This window comes from Mycosarcoma maydis, chromosome 3 (genome assembly GCF_000328475.2).
Source record: "Mycosarcoma maydis chromosome 3, whole genome shotgun sequence".
Lineage (NCBI taxonomy): Eukaryota > Fungi > Basidiomycota > Ustilaginomycetes > Ustilaginales > Mycosarcoma > Mycosarcoma maydis.
In genome coordinates, this window is record NC_026480.1 from 462,635 (window position 1) to 476,144 (window position 13,510).

At 52.1% G+C, this 13,510-nt stretch overlaps 1 protein-coding gene across 1 annotated transcript; it reads right to left on the reverse strand.

Annotated features, from left to right (window-relative positions):
* Positions 1-13,062: 13,062 nt before the first annotated feature.
* Positions 13,063-13,260, reverse strand: UMAG_12144 (uncharacterized protein; the record flags this gene model as incomplete). The annotated part of the gene is made up of 1 exon (XM_011389822.1): positions 13,063-13,260. The coding sequence occupies one exon, from the start codon at positions 13,258-13,260 to the stop codon at positions 13,063-13,065; it is 198 nt and encodes a 65-aa protein (XP_011388124.1).
* Positions 13,261-13,510: the final 250 nt, after the last annotated feature.

The following is a 13,510-nucleotide window of genomic DNA, read 5'->3' on the forward strand; positions in this document are numbered from 1 at the left end:
AGCAGATCCACAGATGACGAATTCCATGAACCGATCACCTATTTTCCTCAAGAAGGCGACTCAAAGACATCCGAGGCCGGGACTCCCCATCGCGGCATCAAGAAATAGATGACGAGTCCGATGACTCTCTCGCTCTTCTCCCGACTCCTCACCAAACAGTGGGAGGAGATACAACAACAGTGGGAGATACAAGAACAGTGGGGAGACAAAAACAACGCAAACGAGAGCACGGGTGACGAGTCACGTTACAACCTTAGGGCAAGGCCCCACAGACTTGGCGATTACGCCCGGCACGTGACAACAAATCTTTCAAAGCCACCGGCCACCCTGAAACAAGCTCGCATGCGCGCCGACTGGCCCCTATGGGAAGGTGCCATCCAGGCAGAACTCAAAAGTCATGAATCCAACAAGACTTGGACCCTCGTAGACCACCCACAAAACAAAGCCACCAATGTGGTCAGCTGCAAATGGGTATTCGCCATCAAGAAAAAGGCCGATGGATCTCTCGACAAATACAAGGCACGACTAGTCGCACGAGGCTTCACACAGCGATACGGATACGACTACGACGAAACCTTCTCTCCAGTAGTAAAGGCCACCACGTTACGCATCCTCATTCGGCTCTCGCCGCGGCATTCGACTGGAAGATTGTTCATTGGGACGCAGTCACTGCTTTCTTAAACGGACGCCTATCGGCAGAAGTATACATGACGATGCCTCCCGGTCACGAAGTACCCGGGAAGGTCTGCTTCCTGAACAAAGCCATCTACGGTCTCAAGCAAGCCGGCCGCGAATGGTACCTCTTCGCTACGAAGGTACTCGAACAGCTCGGATTCACGAAACTGCAAGAAGACCACTGCCTCTTTCATTCCAAGAAGGCCGGACGACAGATCTTACTTGCATTATACGTCGATGACCTCGTCGCTGCGTCACCAAAAGCATCGGAACTCGCCTGGCTCCACACCGAAATCCAAACTCATTTTAAAAATCACAGATCAGGGCGATTTATCTTCTGTGCTCAACGTCAGCGTGTCGAAATCTACCAATTCCACTTCCCTAGGCCAACCTGGTTACATCCAAAAGATCCTCGATCGTTTCCAGATGCTCGAAGCGAAACCCGCCTTCACACCATTACCCGCCACTGGCATTGCTCATCCCGAAAACCCCGAGCACTGCTCCGTCGCGGACAAGGAACTCTTCCAACAGCTCGTAGGCTCTGTCAACTACCTGGCTTGCTACACTCGACCAGATGTGGCATACGCGGTACAAGCTCTCAGCCGCTATTTAGCTCAACCGACGATCCACGCACTCTCTGCTGGAAAACACCTTCTCCGTTACCTCAAGACTACGCAGGACTATCGCCTCCGGTTCCCCAAACTAGCGAGTGGGAGGAATCTGACCCTAGAGGTCTTCACGGACGCTGATTTTGCAAAACCAGAAGGCGATTTACTCTCCCAATCAAGAGTTTTAACCACCAAAAACAAGATCGTCATACCGGTCGACACAACAAACACCCCTCGCAAAAGCGTCACAGGAATGATCTTCCTAATGAACGGTTCCCCAATCAGCTGGCTATCCAAACAACAACCTATCATCGCAACCTCAACACAAATGGCTGAATATATCGCGGCCGCGGAAGGCGCGAAAGAAGCGTTGTGGATCAGAAGCCTGTTTCATTCCCTTCAACTTCGAGGAAAAGAAGCAATACCTCACTACATTGACAACCAGGCAGCGATCCAGCTATGCAAGAACCCGGTACTTCACAAGGCTACAAAGCACATCGACATCATCTACCACAAGATACGCGAATTGGCCGCCGTCGGTGTTATCAACATCGAATATACCGAGTCAGGGGAGCAACGAGCGGATGCGCTCACAAAGACGCTCAACCGTCAGCAGATCGAAAAGTTCTGCAAGGAGATTGGCCTGAAAGACAGGTCCAACGAGAAATCCTCTCAATAAACTCCATGACGGAAACATCTGCCTTTCACAACCTTCAATTCGCCGTCGCTGAACGCGTGCGAAAACTAGGCAGATCGATACAACAGAAAGCCTGTTGGCCGCAGCTTTCGACCTGATGGGTTTGGATCATCCAAAGAAGGTCCCATCAAGGTTCAAGGACTTGCAAAAGGACTGGAAACCCAACTGACACAGTGGTATCCACAAAAGTCACCATGTCACACTTCCTGATTCTCCCTCCACTGGAGGATAACGAGAACGAATACATGATGTATTCAGGGAACAAAGAACCTCAACGCGTCGCCAAAAACGAGCTGTTGAAAGTTCCCAAATCACGAGCATCACGTAGGTTTCCCAGGACCATGGAGCAGTCAAGTAGTCAACAAAAGCTCACCGAACGAAGCTTCAACGAGGGCCCACCTAGAGGAAAGATTCGCTGGAAAGAGCCGCAGCGCACCTCAAATGCCCCAGACACTTACACTTCGATCCGTAAGAGGACACGGCGCACACACCTTCCAAACTTGGACGGAAAGTTTTACGCCGCACACATCAAGACAGAGAGCAACATGGGCGCGATCCCCACCGAGTGGGAGCGTCAGTGTCTCTGCGATTCATGATTTGGGCACTCAAACACCATTCGAGTGGGAGTGTTAGAATATCTACGATTGGCTGTTTAGTCTGATCGCCCACAATCATGCGAACCCTTGCAGTAACCTAACCGGTATACACGAGTGACCGGACGGGAACGAGTAGGTGTCTCAGTACGCGCGCCATACGCGCGCGACACGCACTCAGTACACCAGCGGTACGTCCGCGGTACGCGTGCGATACACTCGCAGTACGCGCGCCATACGCGCGCGACACGCGCTCAATGCACCCGCAGTACGACCGCGGTACGCGTGCGATACACTCGCAGTACGCGCGCCATACGCGCGCGACACGCGCTCAATGCACCCGCAGTACGACCGCGGTACGCGCGCAAGTATAGTAACTCGCCAGAGTTTCCCCGCTTCACAACATAGCGCTGGTAGCGAGAAGCCCAGAGTAGATTCACACAAGTCGCTGGACGACTGTGGGAACACGCCGTTGGCTACAGACTCGTACCAAGTGGAAGAACCTGAGGGAGAACAGACTCATGCATCTGGCCAGTTGTGGCCACAGCTAGTCAGTTGTATGAGGAGCTGACGTATAGGGAGAAGCTCATGTAGGATACTCCAGTCGACTCATGTACATAAATACAGAGGGAACGCTCACACTTTGTAGTTAGTCCCTCGTCCAATTCACACTATCCAAATACATCCCAAACCATTCTCGACCCTACTCAGTCCCAACTCGCCTCTCTAAGGAAAGGGAGACTTCGATCATCCAGCGCCCGCTAAGGATTCACCGCGAATATTGAATACGTCTGCGGTACGCGTGCGATACACTCTCAGTACGCGCGCTATACGCGCGCGACACGCACTCAGTACACCAGCGGTACGTCCGCGGTACGCGTGCGATACACTCGCAGCACGCGCGCCATACGCGCGCGACACGCACTCAGTACACCAGCGGTACGTCCGCGGTACGCGTGCGATACACTCGCAGTACGCGCGCCATACGCGCGCGACACGCGCTCAATGCACCCGCAGTACGACCGCGGTACGCGCGCAAGTATAGTAACTCGCCAGAGTTCTCCCACTTCACAACATAGCGCCGGTAGCAAGAAGCCCAGAAGTAGATTCACACAAGTCGCTGGACGACTGTGGGAACACGCCGTTGGCTACAGACTCGTACCAAGTGGAAGAACCTGAGGGAGAACAGACTCATGCATCTGGCCAGTTGTGGCCACAGCTAGTCAGTTGTATGAGGAGCTGACGTATAGGGAGAAGCTCATGTAGGATACTCCAGTCGACTCATGTACATAAATACAGAGGGAACGCTCACACTTTGTAGTTAGTCCCTTGTCCAATTCACACTATCCAAATACATCCCAAACCATTCTCGACCCTACTCAGTCCCAACTCGCCTCTCTAAGGAAAGGGAGACTTCGATCATCCAGCGCCCGCTAAGGATTCACCGAGAATATTGAATATAAACGGCTCAGGTACATTCACGATTAACGATTCAATCGTGAATGATCATATACGATGCGTGATTAAATATTTTGTAAAAAAAAGTCTACGTGTACAAAGGATCATCTCAAAAATTTTAAGCTATCTGAAGAGGTCAATCTCATCACTAATGTACTCTGCAGCTTCCGGAGAGTGTTCTGCCCAAACATTCGAGCCGCCAAGGTCTCGGATGACTTCCTCCATGAGTGCTCCTCCTCCTCGGGTCCATTCATACTGTAGACTCTCTCCTGAGCTGGGATACAGACCCACCCTGATGTCTGAGCCTATGACAACATCCAAAGGTGATGGCGATGGTGATGGACAACGAGCCCTAGCTCGTTTCTTGCCCTTTGCCTTACGTTTTGGGGGCATCTTGGCGGCTTATTTTGCGTGCAACCGCGTCCCTAATTTCTTGACTGTTGATGATGCGCGCCTGAGCAATGCGGGTTTGATCGCCGGGGGTTCTAACTTGTCTATACTTAGTATAGACCTGTAGATCTTCAACCTGCCGACGCAAAAGAATGGCTTCATCATGAAATCGACCTGCTGCCTTCACCATTCGTGATTTTGGACCAAAGATGACAAGATTCACGATTCGCGTGTAGGACGCTCTGCTGAGCGGATCTGACTTGCCATCGCTACTCGTGACTACTTGCCTCGAATTCCTCGGAGTTTGTGGTGCTGACCTCGTGATGTGATTCTCCGGAGTTATATCTCTCTGTGGGAGCCTGGCTAATACGGGAGCAGCGGTAACAATATCACAAAAGCCGACTGATTTGAACGCGGCCTTTCCAGCTCTTGTTGTGATGGTCTCGTTTCGGATTAGCGTAAACTTGCAGGAACTGAGGTTTGGTAACCGAAAGGCTGCTGCTTGCTAGCGACAAGATCTCGTCGCTATACCTCTTCTTCAATGGACCAAAATGGACCAAAAACGGATACGTCCAATGGCTGAAGGAGATGTGTGGTGTGCGGGGGAAAGCAGAACAGAATCGTGAATGATGTTATTCTGTTCTGCAAACTCGGCAAACTCGATGCTGAGATGCGAGTCACAGTTGTGGCCGTCCAGAAGCAAGAGGCGCTTTTGATTTGCGTCTTGAGGCCCCGTGTAAGGTTCAAAACAGCCTTGTAGCCACTTGAGTCCAATGTGTCTATCGGTCCACCCATTTTTTGACACAGCAAAATGCCAATTGTCGGGGATATTCTGCTCCCGGAACCATCCGTACATATGTGCTTGACCTTTCATAACGCATCGGAGGAGGTATGGTCTGGCAACCAATACACTCTATAACCGTAGCACTTCTCGTTGGCCTGGTTGAGTCTTGAATGCCGTGCTTTTCTTGTCTGTCTTGTGAACGAACGAAGCCAGTCTCGTCCGTGTAGGTATTGTGGAGAGAAATAGCATTGTCTTCGATCGTTCTCTTCAGGAGGTCATGGTGAGCATCAATGACGGTCTTGTTCGAAACCCTTTGCTCTTGCGTGGTCTATACTCCGGCTGAAACAGGATTGAACCGCCGGATGGCGATAAAGGAACCCCCGAACCCATCTCCTGCTGACATCTAGATCGCTGTCATCGACGTTTTGATTCTGGTTTGCACGGTAGAACGCTGTGGCGCGGTCAGTCAAGTGCTTGTAAGTGATGAGGAACCCTTGAGCTGACATAGACTCGATATAGTGCTCAAGCAAGCATTCCTGTGATGTGGTGAGAAGTTGTCGGTGCGTATGTGCTTCCTGACGTGGCAGCATAACTTTCATACGCATCCGGAGGGCTGTATATGGAATACCATGTTGTTGAGAGGCTTTGCCGATGGAGGGGATAGTTCCAGAATGAAGATCCTGGATTACCTCCTCAATCTTAGAATTCTCCACCGCCCGTTCGGCTCGGAAAGAGATTCTTTCAGCCTTGTACAGTTGCTTTGGCATACTGAGAACGGTTCTAGATGTTAAGAAAAATTGGATGGTATGGTGATGGTGATTTGAAAGGAGGATGGGGGAATCATAGGGAACCAGGACATGCTTGCTTCATACTGTGCTGACGCGTTGGAAAACGCGTTGCGACGCGTAACTGCTCAACTAGGTCTCTGAGCCGTTAATGTAGTACCTGAGCCGGTAATAGACCAAACACGTTATGTCATGATCGCTGCTAGGCGCATTTGTCACAGAAGATCATTGCACCCTCGTTGCCTTACGGGTTGCAAGCAAGTCATAAGTCGACGCGGTAAGTTAGACCGTAGAGCCAGGTTCGACAGCGTTTCCAAACTTCCATGTCTGGGTGCCGGAATGAGCGAAGTATGAGTAAGCCGCGAGCCCTTCCTCAGCATACACCCGTCTCGAGGTATCTGACTCGTGACTAGAGCGCAGTAATCACGTCGTAAAAAAAGGAAAAAGTCTGTTAGAATATCTACGATTGGCGTTTAGTCTGATCGCCCACAATCATGCAACCCTTGCAGTAACCTAACCGGTATACACGAGTGACCGGACGGGAACGAGTAGGTGTCTCAGTACGCGCGCCATACGCGCGCGACACGCACTCAGTACACCAGCGGTACGTCCGCGGTACGCGTGCGATACACTCGCAGTACGCGCGCCATACGCGCGCGACACGCGCTCAATGCACCCGCAGTACGACCGCGGTACGCGTGCGATACACTCGCAGTACGCGCGCCATACGCGCGCGACACGCGCTCAATGCACCCGCAGTACGACCGCGGTACGCGCGCAAGTATAGTAACTCGCCAGAGTTTCCCCGCTTCACAACATAGCGCTGGTAGCGAGAAGCCCAGAGTAGATTCACACAAGTCGCTGGACGACTGTGGGAACACGCCGTTGGCTACAGACTCGTACCAAGTGGAAGAACCTGAGGGAGAACAGACTCATGCATCTGGCCAGTTGTGGCCACAGCTAGTCAGTTGTATGAGGAGCTGACGTATAGGGAGAAGCTCATGTAGGATACTCCAGTCGACTCATGTACATAAATACAGAGGGAACGCTCACACTTTGTAGTTAGTCCCTCGTCCAATTCACACTATCCAAATACATCCCAAACCATTCTCGACCCTACTCAGTCCCAACTCGCCTCTCTAAGGAAAGGGAGACTTCGATCATCCAGCGCCCCGCTAAGGATTCACCGCGAATATTGAAATAGGTTATGAGCCCGAATCAATGATCAAGACCTTGCCGTTCTCCTCTATGAGGGTTGGGACTACCCAAACGGCTGATGTCCTCGGAGGACTACTTCGAATGGGCGACCTCGGATGCAAATGTCCTTTCGTGCAAAACGCGAACTTATGGTTCATCATCGAGGGACGACTCGTCAAACCCGAGGAACATCTGGGTGAGGGAGACCTTAAGGAAGTGAAGCTCGGCAACAAATTCCCTACTAAGGATATCGCCGAGTACTATCGAGCTGACGTGGAAGCACGCAGCATACTCCTCAACTCCCTTGGACCCGCCCAGCAAGCCCTGGTCGATACGTCAACTACTGCTCGAAAAGTCTGGGAGAAACTTCGCGAGAACTACGCGCAGAACGTTGCTCAGCAGATTGCTTCACTCGAAGCGCAGTTGGCGAACCTCTACCAAGGAGATGACAAGATCAACGTCTACTCCTACAAGTTGGAGACTATCTGCAGGAAACTTGACCACGTGGATGCTCCGGTTAGCGGACTTCGCAAACTGAGAACCTTTCTGCGTGGCCTCGGTCCCCAGCACGATGTCTGGCGAAAGATCTTCTACTTCAACACTCGTCTCTTCTTCCAGAAGGAAGGAGATTCCGACGAAACAGCCAACAAGAAGGCCCTGGAAGACTACGAAATTGCCGTCAGCACGATTATGGCTGAAGAAGCCGAGCAAAAGTCTTTCCGGCGCCAATACCCAGCTCGGGCCATGCAAGCCCAGTCGCAGCCTGTCAAAAAGGGCAAAGACAAATTCTGCACTAACTCGCAAGAGGGATAACCATAACCTCGAAGACTACTTCATGGAAGGAGGTCCCCAAACACAAGGATCGCACCGAGAAGCAAAAGCAGAAGAAAACCAAGAAAGTGACGGGAAACCTGGCACAAGTCGACTCCGACGAGATGAATCTGTGTCTCCACGTGTCCACACCCGATGACATACGTCGCTCCCCAAAATGAAACCTGGATCATTGACTCTGGCGCAAGCCGACACATGACCGGCGACAAGACCCTCTTCTCGACGTACGGACCATCTCCTGTCCAGGAGGTATTCGTCGCTGACAACAGAGGAGTTCCGGTTGCTGGCATGGGCAACGTCAGACTGGTGATGAGTAACTCGAAGGGATCGCGGAAGTCGATTACACTTCAAGATGTCCTCCACGTTCCAGGACTTGGGAACAATCTCTTCTCTACACCACAGGTGCAACGCCTCGGTGGAAGCATCAACTTCACCAAGAAAACGGTCGAAATCTTCGACAAAAAGGGTCGACTGGCCCTGAGGGGCAAACGCCGTGGAGATGTGAACTACCTGCTAGTGGAAGGAACTACCACCGCAGTAGCCAAACTCGTTACTAGCGAGAAAGCCTTGGACCAAGCCAAACTCTGGCACCAACGGCTAGGCCACCTCCACATGCAGGCCACGCTCAAGACAGCATCGCTTACCGACGGCATGAACCTAAAGGCTATGTCGGGCCCCTCTGTCGGGAACAACTGCGAAACCTGCATCAAGTCGAAGCATAGGCACGCACCGATCAAGAGCCGTGGACCCAAGACAACTCGACCACTCGAGCTAGTTCACATGGATCTTGCGGGGCCTCTGCCGGAAGGCTTATCCAAAGAGAAATATTACCTACTCATGGTGGACGATTGCACGGAGATACTGCTTCGGGGCGGCACTGATCTATAAGTCATCAGCCTTCCAAGCATTCCGAACCATCGATCGATGGACCTCAAACGCAACTGGGAAAGCGTATCTGCCGAGTCCGAACGGGACAATGGTGGGTGAATTCTTGAGCAGAGAGTTCTCGAACTACCTCAATCACCGAGGTATAGGACGAGAGGTCACTCCAAGATTCACACCACAATCCAACGGTCTCGTGGAGCGCACTAACCAGATTGTCAAGGATTATATTCGGTGCATGCTAGAAGAAGCAAACTTGACTACCCAGTACTGGCCATTCGCCTTCAGTCACGGGCTGAAGCTTCGAAACATGTCGGCCACCAGCACGGATTCTTCCAAGACACCTCATGAAGGAATGCATGGCAAACGCCAGGATCTTCAAGGCCTCCGGGTCTTTGGGTGTAAAGCATGGGCACGCGTACCTGACGAACTCCGCAAATCCCTGGATCCCAAGTCTGTTGAATGCATACACCTGGGACATGTTAGCAATAACCACCCTTACATATACAGACTCATGGACGTAGAAACCGGCCAGATCTTCACAAGTCGGCACGTCATCTTCCGGGAGAACGAGCGGATTCGGCGAAAATCTGAAGCCCCCTTCGAGGAACTTTCAGATGATGAAACTGGAACCACGGGAAACAATCTCCCGAGGCCAGGATTACCGGCCCCGGTCCGCTCATCGCTGAACATCCCAAGGACTTCCCCATCGTCCGAAGAACCCAGTCAACCAGTGGGAGCCACCAACTACCCTCATCTCGCCTCAATAGAGGAAGCGCAATTAGCAGATACTACCGAGAGCGGTGATTCACTGGAGAGTCCAACTCAACAACTTGTTCCTTCAGCAGAATCCACAGATGACGAATTCCATGAACCGATCAACCTTATTCCCTCAAGAAGGCGACCTCAAGACATCCGAGGCCGGGACTCCCCATCGCGGCATCAAGAAATAGATGACGAGTCCGATGACTCTCTCGCTCTTCTCCCGACTCCTCACCAAACAGTGGGAGGAGATACAACAACAGTGGGAGATACAAGAACAGTGGGAGACAAAAACAACGCAAACGAGAGCACGGGTGACGAGTCACGTTACAACCTTAGGGCAAGGCCCCACAGACTTGGCGATTACGCCCGGCACGTGACAACAAATCTTTCAAAGCCACCGGTCCCACCCTGAAACAAGCTCGCATGCGCGCCGACTGGCCCCTATGGGAAGGTGCCATCCAGGCAGAACTCAAAAGTCATGAATCCAACAAGACTTGGACCCTCGTAGACCACCCACAAAACAAAGCCACCAATGTGGTCAGCTGCAAATGGGTATTCGCCATCAAGAAAAAGGCCGATGGATCTCTCGACAAATACAAGGCACGACTAGTCGCACGAGGCTTCACACAGCGATACGGATACGACTACGACGAAACCTTCTCTCCAGTAGTAAAGGCCACCACGTTACGCATCCTCATCGGCCTCGCCGCGGCATTCGACTGGAAGATTGTTCATTGGGACGCAGTCACTGCTTTCTTAAACGGACGCCTATCGGCAGAAGTATACATGACGATGCCTCCCGGTCACGAAGTACCCGGGAAGGTCTGCTTCCTGAACAAAGCCATCTACGGTCTCAAGCAAGCCGGCCGCGAATGGTACCTCTTTCGCTACGAAGGTATCTCGAACAGCTCGGATTCACGAAACTGCAAGAAGACCACTGCCTCTTTCATTCCAAGAAGGCCGGACGACAGATCTTACTTGCATTATACGTCGATGACCTCGTCGCTGCGTCACCAAAAGCATCGGAACTCGCCTGGCTCCACACCGAAATCCAAACTCATTTTAAAATCACAGATCAGGGCGATTTATCTTCTGTGCTCAACGTCAGCGTGTCGAAATCTACCAATTCCACTTCCCTAGGCCAACCCTGGTTACATCCAAAAGATCCTCGATCGTTTCCAGATGCTCGAAGCGAAACCCGCCTTCACACCATTACCCGCCACTGGCATTGCTCATCCCGAAAACCCCGAGCACTGCTCCGTCGCGGACAAGGAACTCTTCCAACAGCTCGTAGGCTCTGTCAACTACCTGGCTTGCTACACTCGACCAGATGTGGCATACGCGGATACAAGCTCTCAGCCGCTATTTAGCTCAACCGACGATCCACGCACTCTCTGCTGGAAAACACCCTTCTCCGTTACCTCAAGACTACGCAGGACTATCGCCTCCGGTTCCCCAAACTAGCGAGTGGGAGGAATCTGACCCTAGAGGTCTTCACGGACGCTGATTTTGCAAACCAGAAGGCGATTTACTCTCCCAATCGAAGAGTTAACCACCAAAAACAAGATCGTCATACCGGTCGACACAACAAACACCCCTCGCAAAAGCGTCACAGGAATGATCTTCCTAATGAACGGTTCCCCAATCAGCTGGCTATCCAACACAACAACCTATCATCGCAACCTCAACACAAATGGCTGAATATATCGCGGCCGCGGAAGGCGCGAAAGAAGCGTTGTGGATCAGAAGCCTGTGTCATCCCTCAACTTCCCAGGAAAAGAAGCAAAACCGCACAACAGCCCTTATAAGGCAGCGAGCCAGCTATGCAAGAACCCGGAACTTCACAAGGCTACAAAGCACATCGACATCATCTACCACAAGATACGCGAATTGGCCGCCGTCGGTGTTATCAACATCGAATATACCGAGTCAGGGGAGCAACGAGCGGATGCGCTCACAAAGACGCTCAACCGTCAGCAGATCGAAAAGTTCTGCAAGGAGATTGGCCTGAAAGACAGGTCCAACGAGAAATCCTCTCAATAAACTCCATGACGGAAACATCTGCCTTTCACAACCTTCAATTCGCCGTCGCTGAACGCGTGCGAAAACTAGGCAGATCGATACAACAGAAAGCCTGTTGGCCGCAGCTTTCGACCTGATGGGTTTGGATCATCCAAAGAAGGTCCCATCAAGGTTCAAGGACTTGCAAAAGGACTGGAAACCCAACTGACACAGTGGTATCCACAAAAGTCACCATGCACACTTCCTGATTCTCCCTCCACTGGAGGATAACGAGAACGAATACATGATGTATTCAGGGAACAAAACCTCACGCGTCGCCAAAAACGAGCTGTGAAAGTTCCCAAATCACGAGCATCACGTAGGTTTCCCAGGACCATGGAGCAGTCAAGTAGTCAACAAAAGCTCACCGAACGAAGCTTTCAACGAGGGCCCACCTAGAGGAAAGATTCGCTGGAAAGAGCCGCAGCGCACCTCAAATGCCCCAGACACTTACACTTCGATCCGTAAGAGGACACGGCGCACACACCTTCCAAACTTGGACGGGAAAGTTTTACGCCGCACACATCAAGACAGAGAGCAACATGGCGCGATCCCCACCGAGTGGGAGCGTCAGTGTCTCTGCGATTCATGATTTGGGCACTCAAACACCATTCGAGTGGGAGTGTTAGAATATCTACGATTGGCGTTTAGTCTGATCGCCCACAATCATGCAACCCTTGCAGTAACCTAACCGGTATACACGAGTGACCGGACGGGAACGAGTAGGTGTCTCAGTACGCGCGCCATACGCGCGCGACACGCACTCAGTACACCAGCGGTACGTCCGCGGTACGCGTGCGATACACTCGCAGTACGCGCGCCATACGCGCGCGACACGCGCTCAATGCACCCGCAGTACGACCGCGGTACGCGTGCGATACACTCGCAGTACGCGCGCCATACGCGCGCGACACGCGCTCAATGCACCCGCAGTACGACCGCGGTACGCGCGCAAGTATAGTAACTCGCCAGAGTTTCCCCGCTTCACAACATAGCGCTGGTAGCGAGAAGCCCAGAGTAGATTCACACAAGTCGCTGGACGACTGTGGGAACACGCACGTTGGCTACAGACTCGTACCAAGTGGAAGAAGCCTGAGGGAGAACAGACTCATGCATCTGGCCAGTTGTGGCCACAGCTAGTCAGTTGTATGAGGAGCTGACGTATAGGGAGAAGCTCATGTAGGATACTCCAGTCGACTCATGTACATAAATACAGAGGGAACGCTCACACTTTGTAGTTAGTCCCTTGTCCAATTCACACTATCCAAATACATCCCAAACCATTCTCGACCCCACTCAGTCCCAACTCGCCTCTCTAAGGAAAGGGAGACTTCGATCATCCAGCGCCCGCTAAGGATTCACCGCGAATATTGAATAGCTGAGTGATGCGGACGATGGAAGAGTCACGAGTATAGTAGTCGTCGTAGAAACCAAACCAAGGAGACTCGAGGTATGAGGGATTGTCGTCACCTAACTCTGAGACTTTGTTAGAGACCTTTGTGTCTGTATCTGCGCTGGCGTCCCCCTCGGCCATTGCCTCGTCCGACTGTCCCTCGAGGTCAGAACGAATTGCATCCAGGTCGATGACGATTTCGCCGGCCCCCTGAATTTAGACATCATCCCGTCCCATTCCAGATGGAAAGTAGAATCCCCATTGTCAGTCGAAAGCGGGGTGATTGCGAGCTGTCGAGAGTAGGCCGAAGGTGTGGGGACAGGATCATCGTCGTCAGCAGAACTGGATGAGTCTGTACTCGACGGTAGCCAGCAATACAAGCGTAAAAAAG